Raw genomic sequence first — 23199 nt, 5'->3', positions numbered from 1 at the left:
TATGCTTTGAATTGTAGTGCAATACTCTAACACTAATATTAAGATACATTCCCTAAGGAACTGGTACTGGACAAATAGCCTGGGTGTTGGACAACCTATATTAATTTCAAATTACTAGACAGCACATGGAGAACTTTCATGGAGAAACTGGCAGTATAATTAAAGTTATCTCATTCACCACAGACAATGTAAGTTGTTCATCGCACTACAAAATAAATTTGAAAGTTTAAACATTAATTTTGTTAAGTCCATTTTATAACCGGACAGACAAGTTTGGACTGGACCTACAGTTTAAATAGGGATCTGAACCACAGCGCAATGTGCCATTGAACCCAGGACCTTCTAATGACAAGGTGACATTGTTACCACTATGCCACCAGGGAGGCCCAGTAGGACCAAAAATCATCAATTATCAGTTCATACAAAAGTACTTACAGTTTTGTGAGCTTCCCCAATGGTATGGAGGTAATGCTGTTGCCTTGCAACCAAGGGGTCCTAGGTTTGATCCCCAATTGAGGCACATTGCACAATTAAACTGTAGATTCAACTCACGTTTCATTTAGCCTTTCTGAGTTTATGGACTCAAAACAAACAGTACTGAGTCATTCAAAGTAGATTATCTTTATACTGGATGGATGGCCACATAGAAATAGTAACCAGCTCAGTGTATTACTTTCAATCTCGCTACCGAAGTTCCTCAGTTCGAATGCTGACCAGGGCACGGGCGTTTCTTGTGACTGTCCCTTCACCAATTTCTTCTAATCATCACTCATCCTAACCACTGGAATTAACCAATTCTAACCATTCTAATTAACCAAAAAAGTGGTAGAATACTAACATAATATAACAAAAATACAAACACAATAAAACAATATTGCTACAGAACTTTTTGTGGTAAAATTGTTGGGAAAACCCATGGAATAATTTATGTCAATACCTGCTTTTGTGAGAATTCCAGTTACGTGACTTGATTGATTTTACACATTAAGTCACTCAAAATCATATAGGGCATCCTGTACTAATATTGCTGAATACAAGATGTTAGAAAATAAATATTAAGTAGTGAGTGACTGTGAATGGTGAAAAGCTGAAGGAAAGAGATTCTTAACCAACACCATTACCATTACACTAAGTTTAATTGAACAACAAAAATCTGACACTTACTTCTACAGAATCCTTGCCAAGTCCAACAACCTGCAACCATTGTTCCAGAGAAGGGTAACACTTCAAGTCTGGTGGAACATCTTCATCTTTTAACCTGGCCCTTGCTACCAGTTGTCTTGAAAAGAGTTTTATTAACTTTCCCTATAATATATAAAATTATATCAGTACAAAACAAAATCATTAATTGGAATAATGCACAAAATCCAGATAACAGAGGCAAGAAATTTTAATCCAATGAAGCAACATATATATATATATTTTTTATTTTGGTCATACAGATTCTTTTGTTTGGTGTCTATCTCAAATTACTGAATTGCCACTTTTGATAATTTACTATGATGATGAGTCAGGTAAACAAAACTATTACAAAGATTAAATAATTTTTACAGCTAAGGATATTTTGAACACAATTGCAACAATTTTAATTTCACAACAAATAGCTAAAGTTTAATCAAACAAATATTGAAAATAAATTATGAAAAACAAAGACACTTTTGTACAAAATAACACCCCCCCCCAAAAAAAAAAGAAACCCATTGTGAGGAAAACATGAAATGTATTTTCAATTTCCAATCTTGGTAAGAAAAATGAACATTTACTTTTCCAACTTCCAGGACAATTGAAAACATAATACACTAATGGACCCGAATGTCTATTTGTTAAAAACATTTTTGTGCAGAAAATTATTCCTCCTAATACACAGAAACATATTGCTTCTTGTAGAACTTTGCTCGCCCATAATTCATGATGAATAAGCAGGATCATTTTTTTTATTATTTTATCATCATTGTTGACTTTTAAGCAGCTTTCACACTGATGCGATAAGTGACGGTGACAGACAAGTGTCATTTGGAAATGAACCTTTCATACCAAAATGACACTATAAGCAGTATGTGCTGCATGGATGTCACTTAGAATGGGCCCTTTTTTTAATACGGTCCATCATGTTATCTCATTCTCTTGGTCGCACATGCACAGAGAACGTTTTCTACAGACTGGATACCAGCGTTAGGTCATTAAAATGTTACTGTATCTACAGAGCATTCTCTGACATTCGCTACGAGACTCAGCAGCAAGCAGCCCAGCATCAGCGCTTGTCTTTCCCGGTGAACGGGTCCGCGACAGTCGCTAGAGTCGGCTATTAAAATTACAGTTTTCATATTGTGTACTAACCTTGACTACAGAAAGTGTTGAAAATGATGTCCCTCTGCTGCAACACATTCCTGGCATCTCCGAAGGAAATTGGCATTTACACGTGCAAGTTCGTCTACTGTAATTCTCCCGATTTCTCATACAATACTCTCTTTTAACTCACGGATGGTGTGCGGATTGTCTTTGTATACTTTATTTTTTTAGATTTCACCATTTTTCTTTCCACACGAAATTTCGTTGCAAAACATCGTCGCACTTCTCCACAATTCCTCTTTCCAAAGTAACACTTGACAAGATAAATCCTTTGTTGTAATGTAAAAATTTGTGGTGCCATATTAAGCCACAATCTTCAACACACGGACACAACACAACTTCCAAGGGAGGATTATACTGGCGTCAGTCTGCAGCGTCAACAGAAAGAGAGCGAAAAACAGAACTGTAGCGTGCGACTGTCGCGGACCCGTTCACCGGGAAAGGCAATCGCTGATGCCCGGCCGCTTGCTGCCGAGTCTCGTAGCGAATGCCAGGGAATGCTCTGTATATGAGAAGTCACTAGGCTGTAAATTATATCTTACTTATTAGTATTATTGCAACCCAATATAAAAAATACTCTTTTCATATCCATCATGGACTCAAATGTACATTATCTGACTTCCGTTATGCTGTTGCAGAAGAACAATAAAGAATATCTTCCTAAAATCATTTGCCTGCATTGGCATTCATTACCTACTCTAATGTTGTTCACAGTCCTGAGAACTAGTTGGTTCTGATTTTTAAGTTTTTATTTACAAATAATTTTCCGTAACTTGTCTGCCAAAAATATATGGGGCGGGGGATGGATACCCTCAACACCAAAAACGTTAATACCGTAAAAGATTTTACCAGTGGGGAACGTTTAATTCGTGAGGAGTACAAAGGTGGTCTACCAGGTTCTAAACATCGCCTTGCACTTCTCTAAAACGTTTGCTATACTTTATTCAACTTTCTTCCGAAACGTACAAAATTATTTTGTACTTGTGACAACGATAGTTGCCCTACCCTTGACAAATATTGCCTTGAAGAATACATTTGAAATTGAAGTTGTTTCGTCGTCTTGGCAGGAATTTTTTATACTGCAAAACAAAGTACTTTTCCAATAGGGAAGGGCAAAAATGTTATGCAATTATAGCACTGGACCCAATGACCTATAATGGCAGTGCCAACATTAGTTTACATGAACTGACTTGTAAACTGTGTGTATTTCCAATCCAAGCGAGTACAAAAAACGCTCCAGCTGGACGACGGGGAAAACCGAATTAGTTGTCTAAGACACCTGTAGTATAACCTTAACGTAACGTGCGTTGTAAAACGAAAACAACAGTTATCGCATATTAAAAGCTCTAAATCCTTCAGGGATAGACACATACCTCAAGTGTTCGTATCTCCTGTTGGGTTAATTCTGCACTTGTGACACACAAAGTCCTCAAACCTTCCAAACGATCTGCCGAAACGTCAATCATAGACTGCACCACTGACAAAGATTCCAGGGCCCGTCTTGTCTCTTGATCTCCTTCTGCGTCTGCCATTCTATTTTTGCAATTATAAAATTTAATATGTCATTCCTAAATTAGATGACATGCACTGTATCCTTGAACTTGCACAGGAACATTATATTCAACTTGCAACTTATGTCCAGGCCCGTGCACCTCCCTCACCGTAGGAGCCATCTTGTAATACAATGACAGAAAATCTCGCAACTGACGAGAGCAGTAGAAGATTTGCCGCAAAAGTTGAAGCACAGAGAAAGGCGCGAAGTGTCCGTGAATCTACAGATTTCATGTGGAAAAATCAAATATTCTCACTTATTTATCCAGTTTGGTTCTTGCATGTTTTAGGAAGTTATATATAGTAGTGCAAGCATGATACAAGGGAAATCAAATTTGCCGTGGTGAGTATAAAATATTTGTAATTATTGCTTTATACGTGTTGTAAATACTGCACAATACATTTGTTACAGGATATAAATATTAAATAAATTTTGTTTCGATACCAATCCTTTGGCGCGTATTATTGTAACATAACATAGTTTAGAAATACGACTGATTACTATGTACATTGTGTCGATTTGAACGTTTCCTTGTTTGTGGAGATTTCTGTGTTAATTTGTAATTCTAACGAACGTGTGATTATTTCAGCATAATTTCCATTCTTGTATATAAATGCTGTTTGTTCTTATATTATTTTCTTTCACAGGGTCGAGAAATATCGTCCTCAGAAATTGGATGATCTGATATCACATGAAGATATTATCAAAACCAGTAAGTTTGACATAACGTTATTTTTATTTTCCCCTGCTGCTCAGTTCTTGAAGAACATTTTTTCAGCTGGATACGTGTTCCCCCAGTCAGAAAGAAAAATATACAGAAAGCATCACCCGTTCATAATATACCCCCTCCCTAATTTTATGCACTATTTCAGCATTTTTGCCAGAGAAAACTTGTTTCTCACCTATCCCGTGGTGTAACTAGTCACTGATATTTTATGTTCACGACACACAGAAAAATCCCTCCCGCTGGTTTGCAACACTGTGCAAGTAGAATCGCTATTGCGTTCTTCTATTTACTTGATATTTTTCTTTTTTTTTTCTTTCCACTCCCAACTCCTAATGCCTTCCCAATGGCACGATGAAGGCACGTAGTGGTTCAGGTCCTACTTTAAACTGTAGATCCAGAGTGTGCCAATCTGAGCATAAAGTGAAATTATTAAATATTTACTATCGCACAAACATATCTCACTTCATCGTTTCGTCATTTTTAACATTCCTACTTACCTATCGGCTTCGCGGAACATTCTTTAAGGTGCCCTTACGTTTTTTCATGAAAGTAATTTCAATTTTTGATATTATGAGTACTTCTTTTAGTTTTGTCGTTTGCGTAAGACACAATATAACTCGTACACCTTTGGAGATCATCGCACGTCGTGCTTGTGTTTTGTCAATTTTCACTGTTCAGATATGCAGTGTTTCCAACCTTCTTCACCCAAAAAATACAAACATACTTAACCATTGATGATAGCTCCAAGAAACATTATGTAATGTTAGGTTAGGTTTAGTTAGGTTAGGCAAACATAGTTAACCATTGACAATAGCCCCAACGTGGTTGGAAACAGTGACAGGAGGTTATGCCATCAAGCGCATGCAACATCCGCTTAACGTTCAGGAAGCAAATGAAAGCAAAGGCTATTGTGCGTCGGGAGAATTAATTTTTTTAAAAAATAATAATTTCCGCTGTGATACATTTACACATGACAGAAAACACCTTCCAGATGTTAGACAATGCTACAGGAACTTATTTCCGTATGTAGTTTCTTCTGTAAAAATGAAGAAATCTGTTTGTGCAATAGTAAATTTTTACTGTGAAATTTTGTCCACAACTCCTTCCTTTCAAAAACTTCTAAAGTTTCTTTCCCAGGAATTAAACTTTTCACCAACAGATAAGATTATAAGCAGAAGTAAAATCTGTGAAACTGTGACCAATACTACCCTCCCCTCAAAAACTACAAAAGATGATATTTAATAAAATGCAATATTTGTTTCAAGTTGTGGAAACGCAAAGTACAGAGATATTTTGTTCAGAAGTTTGAACTGTGTAACTGAATTCCTATTTTGTACAGTACATCTTTGATCTTTTTGTTCCGTTATTTGTATATTACTGTTTTAATTTGTAAAATAAGTAATTAAAAAATTATATAACCCTTGCAAATTTGCACCCTAATAAGAACCAATGTTTGAAATCAGCAGTCCTAAATTGTGATTGTAATTTTTAATGTAGCACCTATCTCAGTGTATTACATTGCCAGTTTTAGTAACCACAGTTCTTATGTTTATAAACATGACAGAAAATTTGCATGTTTGCTTGTATCTTTATGTAAACTAGTACCGAACAAAATACACTACACTACATCTAACCAGCCACAGTTTGGTCTGCATTAGCACTTGTAATACTTTTGATCTTATTTTGAAGCATAATTTTTAGTGTAAGTGTAATGTAATTGGCCTGTGACTCAGGACCTGCTTGTAAAATTGTTCAAGCACCCTGGTGTAAGTGAAATCTGATTTTTTTAAGTATCTTATCCTTTCTTTTGCGGTCCTGAAAGGAGTAGAAATATGTAATTGATTTATACTTTTCTTGTATGCTAGTTTTGGACATTTAACCTTTTGCTATTGTATTCAATTTTGGCGACTAAGTTTTGCAGCTGTGGCATGTAAAGGTCATTCATTAATCACTGCAGCACCCAAAGGTCAAAGTCCCTTTATTTTCTTCATCTTTGCCCGTCTTTCAGTCAATAGATTCATCAAGGAAGATCAGCTTCCTCATCTCCTCTTCTATGGACCACCAGGAACTGGGAAGACGAGCACAATTCTGGCATGTGCACGCCAGCTGTATTCACCTAGCCAGTTTAATTCAATGGTATGTAAGATAATTTCATTGTACACTTCTGAATTGATAGCCTAATATTATAAGCAGCCTGTAAATTCAGTAACCTGTGGTAAGTGGCACATCAAAATAGCATGATTCTATTTTGATTTATATCCAAGACTAACAGTAACTAGATTTTTTATTCATACAACAGTGAAGTGACCATTCTTCCACGAGTTCTTGTGTAGCAAGCAAGTCTGTGAACAAAAATTATGCATCTTTTTCAAAATGCTAATTTTCTTAATTTTTCTGTTTCATTAAACAGTAGCAAATGGTTGAAACCGTAAACAAACATGTGTCACGTATGTACAGGGTTATTACAAATGATTGACCCGATTTCATAAGTTCACTGTAGCTTTATTATTTGACATATTGTCAATAAACTTTGCAGACATATAGAAAAACTCAAAAAGTTTTTTTGTGTTGCAGGTTCGCTTCTGATTTCTGCCACGAGAGTGCAGCAGTGAGAATTTATTCAATATGGCGACAGGCAGAGAGAAAGCTTGTGTTGTGCTAGAGTTCATAGCATATGACTTTTTCATCAGGCGTCAGGGCTTGTAGCAATTGCAAGCGGTAAGGCTTCTTCTTCAATCGCTTCCGTAAGATCTTCCAAACGGTAGGCTATGTTCAGCTCTCTGGTTGCTTTGTTCGTCGACTTCTGTGGGCTTCGTGCAAAACTCGCTCAACCGTTTCTTCAGTCACTGCAGGCTGACCAGTTGATTTCCCCTTACAGAGGCATCCTGAAGCTGTAAATTGTGCATACCATCGACGAATGGACTTCGTTCGGAAGTGTCGTTGCATTGTTACGACAGACTGATATGAATGAAACTCGAGCACAACATAAGCTTTCTCTCTGCCTGTCGCCATATTGAATAAATGCTCACTGCTGCGCTCCCGTGGCAGAAATCAGAAGCGAACCTGCAACACAAGAAAACTTTTTGAGTTTTTCTATACGTCTGCAAAGTTTCTTGACAATATGTCAAATAATAAAGCTACAGTGAATTTATGAAATCGGGTCAATCATTTATAATAACCCTGTAGTTCCAAATTACTTATGAATAAAAATAATATTTTAATAACAGGATGCACATTTTTATGAATATGCATGTCTAATTTTATGTACTCTAGTTTTGTAAAATCAGATTTCTAAATACACAGTTTAATTTTCTCCAAAACCCATTGTAGTCACTAACTTACATGCATTAAGGAGGTGAATTAATCATTTATTATTATCATGGAATGTTTGCTATTTAATGGCAAATTGGTTGAATACCTCTATCGGTTAACTTTGTCTCCACTTTTTTGGCATTGACTAAAATTTCAAATTTGTGTTTATTTAACTTTTCAGCCATTTTTTGGCTAATCGGGACAATGAGGATGAGTAATGATTGGGTGAAATTAATGAAGTTGCACTCACAAAGAATACCTATGTTGAAGTTGGGACTCGAACCTGGGAACTTCACTTGTTCAGCCAGTGAACCAGCTTAGAATGCAATATTGGTTCATTGCTGGCATCCATAGTAAAAGGTAAAGTGTTCCCCTGTGCATAGCACCACGCCATGAAGGCGTATAGGGGGTGTGGGGGTAACGCCCCACACTTTCTTGATCCGGTCGTGAGTGGGGGTGATGTGATCAGCATCACGCCCCTGACCGCCTTTACCCCCCAGGGTTTCCCCCAGGTACCCATGTTATTCGACGCTGGGTGGGCGCCGGGGCCGCTTCCACCGTTAGAAAAGTTCCCGGATTTGAACCGGCCAAGGATCGAACCCGGGACCTTGAGCATGGTAGTCAGACGCTACCATAGTAATTAATACAATTAATATTCCTTTTACAGGTACTGGAGCTGAATGCCTCTGATGACAGAGGCATAGGTATTGTCCGTGGGCGAATTCTAACTTTTGCTAGTACAAGGACCATTTTCAAGTCAGGTTTTAAGTTGATCATATTGGATGAAGCTGATGCTATGACGAATGATGCACAGAATGCACTCAGGCGAAGTAAGTTGAAACTTGACTATATTGCCTTGCAAATGTAGAAGCTCTGATGTTCATGTGACTAACAGTGTGTAATCCACAGGCACTCCATTACAGCATTCTAGAGCATCATTCTGCGCATTCCTTCTAATTTATCTGCACCAGGCATCACAGCTAACCTACTCAAAATGTATAAATAGTAGGGATGGGCCAATATGAAATTTTGACCAATAAAGTACCGATATAAAATTTACTGATACCGATATTCTATCGATCCGATATACAATTAGAAATGGTCCTTGAAGAACCTGAAAGGTTCATTGACCTCCTTAATAAATGTGTTTCTAGGTGACTGCAGTACAAAAGAAATAGCATATTTAGACATTTACTTTTTTAGAAAGTAGGGTATGGAGACTATCCATAAAAATTACAACAAAATGGCAGAATTTTGAACTAAATTATCAGATATTTATCGATATATTGGATCGGTAAAATAATCGGTAATTTTACCGATGCCTATATTGGCCGATACCGATAGAGTACCGATTAATCGGTCCCATCCCTAATAAATAGTAAGACCCTAAACATGTACACATGTAGTTAACTGAGTTCATCAGTTCTTATTGCATAATCTACTCACATAACAGGGTGTCTACAGGCAAGAAGGTAGAGAAAAAGTAAAGAAATTCACAATTTGATCAAGAAGTGATATTTGTGGTCAAGAATTGTTGCTATCACAATGACTGACTGATTGATTTAGTTTATTTTACTTCACTTTTCTGTCTCTTTGGCTAATCACGAAGATGAGGATGAATGGTGATGAAATGAATGAAGGGACAACAACATGAACCCAAAATAAGATTTTACTTGCTGTGAGTTCAGACACAGGGAATCTTGCTAGTCTGCCAAACGCAGTTAAGGATGCATTAATAGATAAAGAAGTCTGATTCTCTTGTTAAATACAGCTTGAGTTTACATCTTAACTGGCTTTTTGGTAGGGGTTTTTCATTAAATAAATATTTATTTTCTGAATTGCTAATTTCCAACTTTACCTAAGTAAGAGGTAAAAAAGGTAAAGTGCTCCCCTGTGCTTAGCTCCACGCCATGAAGGCGTATAGAGGGTGTGGGGGTGACACCCCACACTTTCTTGATCCGGTAATGAGTGGGGGTGATGTGATCAGCATCATGCCCCTGACCGTGTTTACCCCCCAGGGTTTCCCCACGGTACCCATATCATTAGACACTGGGTGGGCACCGGGGCTGCTTCCAACATTAGAAAAGTTCCCGGATTTGAACCGGCCAGAGATCGAACCCGGGACCTTGAGCACGGTAGTCAGACACATTACCGACTGAGCCACCACCTCCTCAAATAAATAAAAGTTAAGAAAAAGTAATAAAAAAAGTCAACAATTTTGGATTTGTTATTTTGGTAGACACCCTGCATAAGTATATAGAGGAAAATGTCATTAATATGTATTGGATAATATGAAGTACCTTAATTATAAGTTTTTCAGCCAAGACAATTTATTATGGTAGCTTTTAATTTGACACATGAAGATATATTTACACTCGAAACGTCCAGAAAAGCAATCTGTGATAAACTGACAAGGTCCCATTATACTGCTTGTAAATACAATATGATAAAACCTTTGGTACTTTAGTATTATACGGACTACCTCAACTAACCTAACCTAGTATTATACGGACTACCTCATTTCAGACCGTCTGTTTTCTGGGAAAGTAAAATAAACACTTATGAGGTTAGGTAAGGTAGTCCGTATAATACTAAAGTAGCAAACCTTTTTATGATTAAATACCCTATTCATTTTTTTTTATTTGTACATGTTTCGAAAATGAAATAAGTCAGTTTTTCAATTGTCTTGTTTAGTTATAGAGAAATTCACAGAAAACGTGAGGTTCTGCATCATCTGCAATTACCTTAGCAAGATTATCCCGGCTGTGCAATCCAGATGCACCAGGTTTCGATTTGGGCCACTTTCACCGGAACAGATCCTTCCGCGATTGGAATATGTGATAGAAGAAGAAAAGTGAGTATAACCTTCATAACAATGAGGGATTGCAATTTTATTTTTTCCTGGCAAATTTCCATAATATTGTCTGGTAAGATGGGACAGATTAAGTGGTAAATGGCAATTACAATTTATAGTTTTTAAACTGTATTTTGTGATTACATAAGAAGTGTTTTAGAATTTTGTTATAAATCTTGAATATTTTTAACCCTGCTGTTGTGTTCAGGTCATATTGACCCGAAACTATATTTTATGTGTATATAATTCTTGTATTAATTTTTGCACAAAGCTGTACTCTCATGACTTTATGTTTATTGTTGGTTTGCTTGGTTATTCAAAAGAAAAAAAATATATATAGTATTTTTTTTTATTATCACTACATACCCTTAATGGTGTGTTCGGGTCAATATAACCTGAAGTCGTTATATGAACTTTAAATGTATACACCTCCACTCCACTAACCACACCATCTCCTCTGTATCCATACTTCACCCAACCGGCTCTGTCATAGAGAACACCATCAAAGAAACCCATGCCATCATCCAGCAAAAACCAGCACTAAACCTGGACAATGGACAAGCACACCCAACTTGGCACCCTGTCCTCAGAAAGATCCCCGACCTGAAAAAGAAAAGATGCCATGCGCATACTCGACCCCCCTCCAGCCACGCGGGGAACAGGAACGGCACATTACCGAACAACACGGCCCAGCCCCCCAACCCCCAACGCCACCGGACAACAGGAAGCAGACGACGCAAACAAAGATGCGCGCGCCAGTGCTGCCGAACGGGAAAAATCGCAACTACCGCCGCCCGGGAACAAACAATGTAGTGACGCGGTACCATCTCCGCTTCAAACGCCGTACCCTTTTGTGAATGAAGACAGTGGATCTTCGAAATTAATAGGATTGAACAATTAAATTGTGCAACGCGGAAGTACGAAATCTTTTAAATTTCACGTAAGTAATTTCAAACCGCTTTTACCGCAACCACCATGAAATCATTGTGGGTATCGGTTGAAAGTTGTATCGGCTCAGCCCTCATTAATTCCTGTCATGTCTGTTTCAGAGTTGCTGTAAGCGAGGATGGAAAGAAAGCACTGCTTAATTTGTCTGGAGGTGACATGAGAAAGGTCCTCAACATCCTACAGAGCACTTCCATGGCATACAAGGAAGTGAACGAAGAGAACGTTTATACATGTGTTGGTCACCCATTGAAAAACGACATAGCAAGCATAGTGAAGTGGATGTTAAATGAGGATTTCACCACATCCTATAAGAGTATCCTTACTAGTCAGGTTTTATTCCAAACAATTTTTTGTGAATATTTAATTTCTAAGATTAACCATTTTTCTGTAAACACTATTTCTCAGACTGTGGTCATGACATGGTGGAGAATCACAATAGGTAACTTACTTGATATGTTTATTCCAAAAAAAATATTTTATTCAAAACATTTGGATGAATTTGAATAGCATGATTTGATGGTGCTGTGTTGCTACATTGTGACATAGAATTACTCATGTTTCAGGGAATGAAAATTACATTAGTAAATTAATATATTGGAATCAAGAACTTAATATAAGATTATATTCTTTTATGTATGTTAATCAGGCTTCTCGGGTTTCTTAACCATTATAAACACACAGCACGATGCATAAACTGTTTGAATGTCTGCAAATAGTGAACGTGCTTTGCCAAATAATCAACTAAAGCCCCTATCACACGGAACTGGATTTCTAGTTGGAATGCCCTAGTTGGCGATGAACTGACTTTCTGGGTAGTAATCATGGCCGCCTGGCTGACTGCTTGACTGGTTTTGAGGAATAGGACATGTTCTAATTGCTACTAACTTCTTCGACTAGATTCTGTGGAACAGCCAATCAGAGCAAAGTTTGGCCATGTGAAGATATTCTGTGAGTTTGTAAAGTAGCCTTTTTTTGTCTGTGGCTTCCGAGTGCATACAACACGAAAGGCATGTTTACAATTGAAAAAGCTAAAATATTCTTCCATACGTGTATAGTTAACGTTGTAAAGTATGTATTTTATCAGCGCCGTTCTTCTCTACCTAAAACCATTTAATGCGATGCGATATTCCTCTCGGTTGGATAGTTATCGTATTTTAAAAGTGTGAAGTGATACCATGGTGATACGTTGTTTACATCTCGCGCGGCCGCCATTATGGGAACGAAAGACTAGCGACAAGTACGGTATAACAAGTACCGTGTGAGGCGAAAACTAGCAAATGGCTAGCCAGTCCAGCGTCAACTAGAGCATTCCAACTAGAAATCCAGTTCCGTGTGATAGGGGCTTAACTCAACATGTATCCACAAATTGAACTTATTGCATGGATATGTAGATATCTGTGTAGTTCACCACGTGATACAAAAGTTCATATTTATAAGATACGGCTAGTGTGGAAACTGCACGAGTGAGGACTTGAGTCGTAGGAAATTAATCATATGCATACTTCTTGATCATCTTCTCTGCTACCTTTGAGTATGTACTTGTAAGCACCTGCTTATTTTTAATAATATCTGCCCATTGTTCAAGTATGATTGGCACATATTTTTGGTAAAAAAAAAAAAAAATTCGGTACAAAAACAGAGTCAATTTCAGGTTCAAAAGCAGTAAATAAAATGACACTTTGGTTTTAAAATAGTGAATATATGAGGGTTGGAACTTAAATAGTGGCAACTATTTATTCACAACCGATACACAAGAGTTACATGTTTGTACCTGTTACTGTCCTTCAAAGTAGTCACCAGCGTTGTGTAGAACCCGTTGCCAGCGATGTGGAAGGCATAGTATACCGTTAGCAGAGCCTGTTCTGTTGATGGTGCGAATGGAGTGGTCTACAGAGCCTGTTCTGTTGATGGTGCGAATGGAGTGGTCTACTGCCTGTTGAATCTCTGGAACAGTTCTGAAGCGAATGCCACGAAGTGGTTCCTTCATCTTCGGAATCAAATCAAAGTCACAAGGACTTAAGTCCGGGGAGTATGGTGGATGGTACAGTACTTCCCAGTCCCATCGACCGAACAGAGCAGCCACAGCTTGCGCTGTATGCACCCGTGCATTGTCGTGCAAAATGATGGGTGGGTTGTGCAGAAAGTGTCGCCGCTTCTTTCAAAAAGCTGGTCGCAGTTGATGCTCCAAAAATGAACAGTAATACTGGGCATTGACAGTCTGCCGTGGAGGAATGTAATGCGTTAGGATAACACCATCACAGTCGTACACGAGAATCACCATAACTTTCACCACACTGGGGCTCTGACGCACTTTCGACTTTCGCGGCGACCCATAATGACGCCATTCGTTGGATTGGCGGTTTTTTTTCAGTGTTGGCTCGTAAGATCTGGCCCATGTCTCATCCAGTGTTACGATGCGGCGTAAGAAAGCCTCACCTTCGCGTTCCAAGTGCGTCTGAGCATCGTCGTAACGCATCCATTTCTGAATTTCCGTCAACTCATGCGGAACCCATCGTGATGCAATTTTGCGCATGCCCAGGCGTTCCTTCAGGATGCGAAGCACAGTCGTATGCGCTAATCCGGTTTCGTGGGCGAGCTCACGAATCGTCATGCTTCGATCACTGTCCACTAACGCGGCAACAGCTTGCACTTCTTCTTCAGAGACACTAGGACGACCTGCCCGATGCATGTCTGCCACAGTTTGCCGACCTTCGTTGAAGGCTTTTACCCACCGTGCCACTGTTCTGTACGGCAATGCCGATTCCCCGCACACCTCTTGAAGCCCTTGATGACACTGTCGTGCTGTACGACCTCTGGCACATTCAATCTTGATCCAACTCCGTTGTTCCTGTTTGGAAAACATAGTGACCTTCACGTTAGACCGCTCGCTCACAAGTGACTGTGTTTCCCTCGCTTGTGTGCCTGCCTGTGACGTGGAACGGGCGAGTCCATTTGCTCGGAGGTAAGGTAGGTATGTCAACAACGTGTGCTATCAGCGCCACTACTACATTCCATTGCATAGTGTCTCCACAGCAGTGTTGCCACTATTTAAGTTCCAACCCTTGTAATTAGAAATTTGATTTAAAAACTGCACTATTACACAAATTAAACATATCCCTTCTAATAGCACATTAAATCATTACCAGAATATTAAGTTTATTCCTGTATAATGGGGTCCATTTTTGCTTCTCAAATGTTCGCAGCAAAATTAATCAATTTTCTGTGAATTGCATAGCTCTCAGGATAATTCTGACTTCAGAAACTGTCGTGTCGGTATATAAACGGTACATTTCGTGTTTAAGAGTCAATTTCACATTTTGCAGTTCATTTTGCATCATTTCATGACAAAATAGGGTAGGAAAATGCACTTCACACCTTTCAGAAACATGAAAAATTAGCATTACCATGTATTATTACACATTTTGTGTTTTCGTCAAAAATGAAATATTCATGCCTCTAATCATTGGGAATTGGTAATAGTATCACAATTGACGTTGGTATCTGTTTAAAGTGGTCTTATCTCAACCTTAGTCATTTATAAAGAATATGAATCATCACAATCTCAGTTAGTATGAAGATAGTTTCTTTTTTTCTTATTACATATCATTTACTATTTATTTCCTTAATTAAAACCAGATATCCAAGGCCTTAAGACTGCTAAGGGACTAGCCCTTCAAGATATACTTACAGAGGTTCACCTTTATGTTCATAGGAGTAAGTAAACAATGTCCACTATTATTTTGTGTTTGAGGTAAATTTCCATTTGATTAGCCGTAACTTAAAGATGAAGTTGTTGCATTTTTTCTTCATAAAGAATGCATGGGAATCTGAAAATTCTTATTACATTTTTCAAACGTCGTGTCCAGCTTAATAATCAACTTGAAAAATCCCTTCTGCTTGCAACAACTACTCTCTTGTGTAGTGCGGTTTCTTTTTAGTAGGAGTGTCCCCATTCAAGTGATATTGAAATAAATGCATGCCTCTTGCTAAACTGGCACTCTTCACCGTACAATTAATTAATTTTTTCAACAATTTTTAAGCATTGGTTGGAATTGGTACGAGTATTGCTAAAGGTATTAGTGCAAAGTGGTCTAGTATTAATTTGAAAAACATGTTTCCCATGAAACAGTAATACAATTTGATCTCATAATAAGTTTTGTGTTTGCAGTTGAGTTGCCTCCCAATGTCCGAATTCATCTCTTAGCCAAAATGGCAGATATTGAGAACAGGCTTGCTGCAGGCACCAATGAGAAGATTCAGCTGAGTTCTCTCATAGCGGCTTTCCAGGTGGCTCGTGATCTGATTACAACCGTGGCAGAAGATGGAGACTCGTGAAGTGAATGCATATTGCTGACATCATCAACTTCCCAGGTCAATGTAAATATGTCAAAGTTACTAATGCAGGTTTAATTTTTCTTAAGATAATAAACACAAAAATGCTATTTCCATTATAGTTTTTTTTTACACACACTGTGATTCAGGAAACTGATAGAACGTGCCACACATTTACTACATAAACTGGGTTTTTTATTCACCTTGTTAATAAAGTCATGTGTATGAAATGGTTATTTGTACAGCCAGCAGCAAAGATAACAGTAGGCAAATTGCCCAGTGCTATTTTCATTATTTACATCCCATGTTGTTTAAAGGAATGAAATTCTGTTGATTTGAAGCAGGCGTTGACCTCTACTTATTGACTTTTTTGTTTCAATTCATTATCATTGCGGCGTGGAAAACAAACTGAATGAAAATTGTGAATAATCCATGTACAGTAACCCCCCCAACTTAGGTGATATGCAACAACTTACGTAAATTCGCAGTTATGTAATAAATCTCGAAAATTACAACTACTAGTGCGTATGAACATGTTTGCGGCTTTTGCATCTTTGACATCCATTGCAGTATGCAATGACATAATATTAACAAGATTCTGCATTCACAGCAAATGTAACGAATAGTAACAGGCAGTGACTACTGCTCCATGATGTTTCCTTTATAAAATAATACTGTGTAAATAATATACTTATATATATTAGGGCTGAGTCGATACCACCTTGAACCGATACAGATACCGATGCCGATACTCTCACCGATACTTGAAAATTGCAATAATTAAAATTTGATAAAAATATTGATAAATATAGGTGTGTAAATATTCTTCTCCAATTATATGCGTCAATTTACCAAGAAATTTGATTTAGAATATTCAAGAATTACATCAGAATATTAAAATAGCTGTTATGTAGTCACAAAATACAGTTTTTCGTGCAAAATTGGTGCAAAGTAAAAAGAAAGTTTGAATTTTGCATAGCTTCCAGGATAATTTCACTCCGCAAAAGTGTTGCGCAGCCTGTGAAAGACCGAAATGCAGGAAAAGTATCTGCTGGTATCGGTAGACGAATTGCAACCGATACTTTCTGATACATTGGTATCGGCTCAGCCCTAATAATATATATACTTACATATAATAATAATAAATATTGCAGTTTCTTACACAGTTATACTTAAGCAATTTACAAATTCGACTTACGTAAAGGTTTATGGGTGGTTACTGTATTGTTTCTTTTCCTGTTGGGTGTATATTGTTATACAACCCAGAATTGTGTTATAGAACGAAGAGTGATGGAAAATGGTCTGTAATTTGTACATTTTTTAAAAATATGGTAGGTAAAGTCTATTTTTTTTTATATAATTTTTTGATAACTACAATTTATGATGCAATATGGTGGCCTACCTCATTAAATAGTTAACTTTCAATCTCGCACCTAAGGTCCCAGTTCTGCCCTTGACATGGGTGTTCTTTACAACTATCCCTTCATCAGTTTCAGGTCCATGATTATCCAAAATTTGCAGAAACGTTATTTGTGATTTTTTTAAAATTTTGTTATTGCAATTTTGGGGCTACCAGAAGGCTGCTTTGGAAAATAACATTACTTTGTTCAAATATAACACAAAAACATCACGATAAAGAAGATACTAAAATCAGTCTGTGCTTTCAACTCCTTCCCCAGTCATATGAGGGATTCCCAGCACAAACATAGTGGTGCCTCTATAAGCAAGAATTTGAAAATTACTTCTAGCACTGAAATGTTGATACTTCACAGTTCTAACGTGTAACTCAATTTTCATGTAAAGTGAAGTTTGGCCACTTATCTCTGAACCCCTCATATATGCAAAGGAAGAAGAGAATGAGAAAAATATATGCAGAAACCTATTGAGAAATGAAAGGGTTCTTTTATCCACAAAAAACAAAGTACAATGATGAAGACTAATTTTACCCTTTCTCATAATTATGATTTTTAAACTGGAATCTTTCTTCGTTGTGTGTTTTTGTACAATAGTAAAAATACACAAATGAATATCGGAGTTTCAAACTTGTATATTTTCTATACTATACACATTACAAATATGAACCATATATGAAATGAAAGAGTAAGTCACCACGTTTTCATAACCTACATTACAAGTGTTCAATGTGGGCACCATTTGTGATACAGCACACATCCAGCTGGTAGTAGATTTTTTGCCACCCTAAACTCAGCAAGTCTGGTGTAATCGACTCTACCGCTCCAACAATCCTGTGTCTCAACTCGTCTCAATCTTTTACATAGCCCCACAGAAAAAAGTCACAGGGGGTGAGGTCAGGGGACCTTGGAGGCCACTGGAGAAGATGCAAGTCATCTGCACCATGACAACCGATCCAACGATGGGGGAAAACTTCATTTAACCTTTCCCGCACTGCGTTATGAAAGTGAGGGGGAGTGCCATCTTGTTGTCAAATGATGTGTTGTTTATCCGTCAGTTGCTGAAAGAACCAATTTTCTAGCATGTCTAGATATGAAATTTCATTAACAGTTTCTTCCATAAAAAAAGAACGGCCCATAAACTTGTTGTTTAGATACTGCACATTAAGACATTAACTTTGAGTGAATCCCGTACGTGCTGCAGTGTTTCCCGTGGATTCTGCGACTCCCCAGATACGAACATTATGTGAGTTCACTTTTCCACTTAGATGAAATGTTGATTCATCACTGAAAATCACACGACTAAGAAAATCGTCATCATCTTGATTAAGAATTTGTGTGCAGAAGTTCCTACAAGCCCATTGATGTGCAGGCTTTAGGGCCTGTAACAGACGGTACGGTCTCATTTGGAGTCTTTTACTTAACATTTTCCACACTGTCACGCACAGATTTTCTAAGACTGCGAGTGAAAGCCGTTCTGATGCTTTCCACCTTCTCGTCCGATACACGTGAGCGTCAGCAACTTTTCCTCTTACACAGGCATCCTGTCATCTTAAACTGGTTATACCACCTACGAATGTTGTTGACAGATGGTGGTGGTGGTGGTGGGGGAGGGGGTCACTTCCAAATCTTCGCCAATACGTCCGTTGAACTGTAACAACTTAATTATATCTTACGAGTCGTCATCTTTACGAATGGCTCCGCCAAGTGGCAGAGTTAGGAAACAAATTTTGCGCATGTGTAGAATCGAAACTTGGTGAGTTACTCTTTCCTTCTATACAAGTTTAAAACTCGGATATATCTTATTCTTCATAAAAACATTGTTTTTTTTTAGTAAAAATAAGGAAAATGGAAATAAAAAGTTGCAAAATGTGCAGACATCAATTAAATGATGGTTGAAATGCATTGAGTTTATTTCCCGCCACCCCTACAATTGGGAGCCTTGAAAGCTGAGCATGGTATGGTGCCATGGCAATGTAAAAGGCAGGTAGAACCACCTGACTCAGTTCATTCCTAGCAACATTCAGCCATTTGTGGATAATATTGCTTGTTACTGTACTGTTAATGCAAACCTGTATTGGAGGAACTTTTTCTCTGGAAAAGTCCAATTAAAGTATGGTTTTCTGTGTTATCACAGATCAGAACAGTATTCTTTATTAGTACATTTGAATGAGTTGAGAATTTTCCTCTGCATTGTGAAAGGATTTGACAAAAGGTGTCTTTGCATAGAATTTAGAAGAGAATTTGGGTTATTTTCCGAAAGTCTTATCCAAAAGGCCGCGGTGGCTCAGTCGGTAACGCGTCTGACTACCATGCTAAAGGTCCCGGGTTCGATCCCCGGCCGGTTCAAATCCGGGAACTTTTCTAACGATGGAAGCGGCCCCGGCATCCACCCAGCGTCGAATAACATGGGTACCTAGGGGAAACCCTGGGGGGTAAAGGCGGTCAGGGGTGTGATGCTGATCACATCACCCCCACTCACGACAGGATCAAGAAAGTGTGGGGCGTTATCCCCACACCCCCTATACGCCTTCATGGCATGGTGCTAAGCACAGGGGAGCACTTTACCTTTTACCTTTTACCTTATCAAAATGAACAAAGATAACTGGGCTTGTGAACCTGGTGAAACCAGTTATTTTACAGACTTATGGGACACACTAGACAAAAGTGCAGGCTTAACGTTTTGTTTAGAGATAGTTTCCGCATGGCGTCTGAAATAAACTCTACTGCTGATACTCATTTTAATCACATTGTAAGAACAGTTCAAGCAAACTCATCTTGCACTCTCTCTTAAAAATTATAATACATTTTCCGAACTAGAGTAGTTTGAAGCCATCATGCATGCACGTTGTCTTCAAGCAGCAGATTATTCTCACCGAACAAACTAGCCTCCTGGTCCATGCGTTTGGTGAATCTCGTTCTTGCACAAAACACACTGAAGGTGACTTTTGGAACAGCATAACGAACCTCATGAAATGCACGAGGTCACTAATACGATAACTCATTTAACGTGTTAAACTCTTGCAACTTTCAGAATGGGCCCATGGTAGTTCACAGTCTTGCCACAGAAGTAAAAATAAAAGCACAGTTTTTTTTTAAATAATTTATTTTTAACAAACAATACACAGTCATTTTATTTGCACATTTCACTCACTCAGTCGCAAACAATTCTCGGAGCTTCACTGTTCTGGCTTTTTGGTCAAGTAATTCCAAATTATAAATTAAAATATATGTGATTTGGAATATTATTTAAGTAATAAGTTTTTTTAATTAAATTTCTCACTTCCCCCCATGGAATTCAATAGAATTTATTGTCCTGAAAATTTGTATGCAAATGTATAGAAGTTGGTTTTTCTAACCATGTTCGTAAGGTAAAAATAATGTCATGGTTACAGTGTTTTTAATCTGAATTACATTTTCACAAATATGTAAATGCTTCGCTTTACACAGTGTATGCAACAATTGGCTGAACATACTGTTTCATGATCAGTGTGCCAACTTACATAATACAGTTTTTATAAATACTGCTGCATTTCTTTCTTTTTTTACAATCCACCTACAGATACCAGTTTCAACCTCTTCTAACTTCTGGTCAAGGATTCCCTAAAGTTACATCTTTGTACATTTTCAGATCCCACATTGCAATTCCTTAATATATAACTTTTATGGCATAAAGCAAAGTGTATATACAGCAATTTCCTAAAAGTTGGAGGAATAAAAAACATATATTTGTACATGAGAATCTTACATGTAGAAAACGAAATTACATTGTATATAATGTAAAAAATAAAATATATATGTGCTCATACCAGTAGGGAAATATAAAAATTGAACATAATGTCAAAATCCTGAGACATCAGGATAATACAAAATATTACACACAAATTATCAGCATTCAAACATCTCAGGTACTAAGACCTTATATCAAATTTATCATGATATATGCTGGGTTTGTTCATTTTACTAGCTCTTAACATTACATGGTACTGAGAAAACAAGTTTGGAGGGAACTTTATTTATAAATTTGAATATTATATGGCTACAGATCATTTAAGAAGCCATGGCACAATAAGTCATACAGGAAACAGCTCCATATAAAGTATAACAAAGTTCTAGCATTAAAAATGTTATTCATTTTACATGTTTAAAGGATTTTGCATTTTTATGAAATTAGGCTTGCTTATTAGCAGTGCGTGTTTACATCCTTCCGTTTCTTGTAAGATGTAATGCTCTGTGAATTAGACAGTAAATTAAACATCACCCAGCATAATATTTACATAACCTTTGTTCAACCTTAAGTTCAAAGGATTTCATATTTTAAATAAATCTGAAGCCACTTCCGGAGAACGCTAAAGATGAAACCTTATCCAAAAATGTTGCCAACAATGTTGTTAAATCCACTGCTGATGGTTGAAAATATTCCAGTAATGCCACCGGGTTTCGGCTTTTGTGGCGTATGGTGGAAGTAGCCTGCGTGGGTCTGCTGTGGCCGGTAAAAGCCATCTTGCCTCTGAAAGTATTATTATATTGTTAAAACTACATCTCTGTATGTTCACTTCCAACAAATCATGCAGCCACAATATAAAACTGAGCTTAGTTCGAATAGTGGGGATACAATGGTAGTAATTAATAGGGGTTTTGCATAGGAAGCCATGTAGAACTTGTGTACACTTTAAGACTATCTGGAAAGGATTTATAACTTACACATCCCACCAATTAAAATAACTGAGTAGAAATGCATCTACGAGGCATATTTTTAAAGTAAGTACCGTTTTGAAATTCCAGCGCTGCTGTCGGTGTCCCGTGCATGCACATCTGTTGGCAAGTCACAGACGCCATTGCGGCAACAATCGATCGTGTATACATTTGCTTTTGCGTATTTCAAATGCCTTCGCCGATTGATTTCCCGCCGACTGTGAAATACGCACTGTTATTTGTTTTCTTAGTGCTAAAGGCGTGAAAGCAGTTGAAATTCACCGTCAGATTTGTGAAGTGTACGGACAAAACATTATGAGTGATGGAATGGTACGCAAATGGGTAAGAGAAGGCCGAAAGAATGTTCATGACGAGGAACGGAGTGGGCAAACCTCAGTGATCACTGTCGATTTGGTGCAGAAAGTCGACGAAAAAGTGAAAGAGAACAGACGCTTCATGATTTCTTCGTTATCAGAGGAGTTCCCTGAAGTTTCAAGAAGTGTTATGTACGAAATTGTTACCGAACGCTTAAACTATCAAAAATTGTGCTCACAATCGGTACCAAAAATGTTAACTGAGGTGCACAAAAGCAAACGTTTAGGTAGCACCTTGACTTTTCTTGTGCGTTACGAAGCTGAAGGTGACGCGTACTTAAGCCAAATTGTCACAGGCGATGAAACGTGGGTGGCCTACGTTACACCTGAAACAAAACAACAATCCATCAACCGAAGAAGCATCTCGGAGGTCAGCGCCACGATGACGACGATAGCCTCAAAACTACCGTGTTGCAGTGGTTGTCAACTCGGGCGGCAAACTTCTATGACGACGGAATACAAAAACTTGTTGTTCGATATGATAAGTGCCTTAATATTGGTGGCAATTATGTGGAAAAGTAGATGAAAGTGCGGTCTTTCATGTAACAATAAATTGTTACAAAAAGTTTACTTGTTTTTTGTACATATCAAAACGGTACTTTCTTAATTTACGCCTCGTATATTCTGATGTCCTAAAGGATAAG

General features: G+C 37.8%; 3 protein-coding genes across 7 annotated transcripts in view; 1 reads left to right on the top strand and 2 right to left on the bottom strand.

The window, feature by feature from the left end:
• ksr (kinase suppressor of ras) overlaps positions 1-4021 on the bottom strand; it is a 57154-nt gene extending 53133 nt beyond the window's left edge. For both annotated transcript variants that reach the window (XM_083128378.1, XM_083128379.1), the window contains exons 1-2: positions 3723-4021; positions 1165-1305 (exon numbers count right to left, since the gene is read on the bottom strand). In XM_083128378.1, the coding sequence (XP_082984504.1) occupies positions 1165-1305; positions 3723-3881 (300 nt within the window). In that variant the 5' untranslated portion in view covers positions 3882-4021. The remainder of the gene's footprint in view (positions 1-1164; positions 1306-3722) is intronic.
• On the top strand, positions 3838-16518 carry RfC3 (replication factor C subunit RfC3). The gene is made up of 8 exons (XM_083128380.1): positions 3838-4243; positions 4549-4613; positions 6637-6764; positions 8608-8770; positions 10635-10794; positions 11844-12055; positions 15379-15456; positions 15911-16518. Exons 1-8 carry the CDS (start codon positions 4215-4217, stop codon positions 16075-16077), a joined length of 1002 nt encoding a protein of 333 aa, XP_082984506.1. The 5' UTR covers positions 3838-4214; the 3' UTR covers positions 16078-16518.
• A 4052-nt stretch (positions 16519-20570) lies between these two features.
• Positions 20571-23199, bottom strand: part of LOC145992123 (carboxypeptidase D-like) — a 117154-nt gene continuing 114525 nt past the window's right edge. For 2 of the 4 annotated variants that reach the window (XM_083128374.1, XM_083128372.1), the window contains exon 10: positions 20571-21996. In XM_083128374.1, coding sequence (XP_082984500.1) covers positions 21850-21996 — 147 coding nt within the window. In that variant the 3' untranslated portion in view covers positions 20571-21849. The remainder of the gene's footprint in view (positions 21997-23199) is intronic. The other 2 variants (XM_083128373.1, XM_083128375.1) reach the window with 2 other exon arrangements.

Source organism: Lepisma saccharinum, chromosome 9 (genome assembly GCF_977018435.1).
Source record: "Lepisma saccharinum chromosome 9, izLepSacc3.1, whole genome shotgun sequence".
Classification (NCBI taxonomy): Eukaryota; Metazoa; Arthropoda; class Insecta; order Zygentoma; family Lepismatidae; genus Lepisma; species Lepisma saccharinum.
Note: the sequence above shows the minus strand (reverse complement) of the source record. Positions and strands in the feature narration are given on the sequence as shown.

Excerpts from the sequence above, each read along its gene's own strand:
- RfC3 (XM_083128380.1), top strand. The coding sequence starts at position 4,215 with ATGATACAAGGGAAATCAAATTTGCCGTG. Across the intron at positions 10,795-11,843 it reads TATGTGATAGAAGAAGAAAA|AGTTGCTGTAAGCGAGGATG; the intron begins GTGAGTATAACC and ends TGTCTGTTTCAG. Across the intron at positions 15,457-15,910 it reads TCACCTTTATGTTCATAGGA|TTGAGTTGCCTCCCAATGTC; the intron begins GTAAGTAAACAA and ends TTGTGTTTGCAG.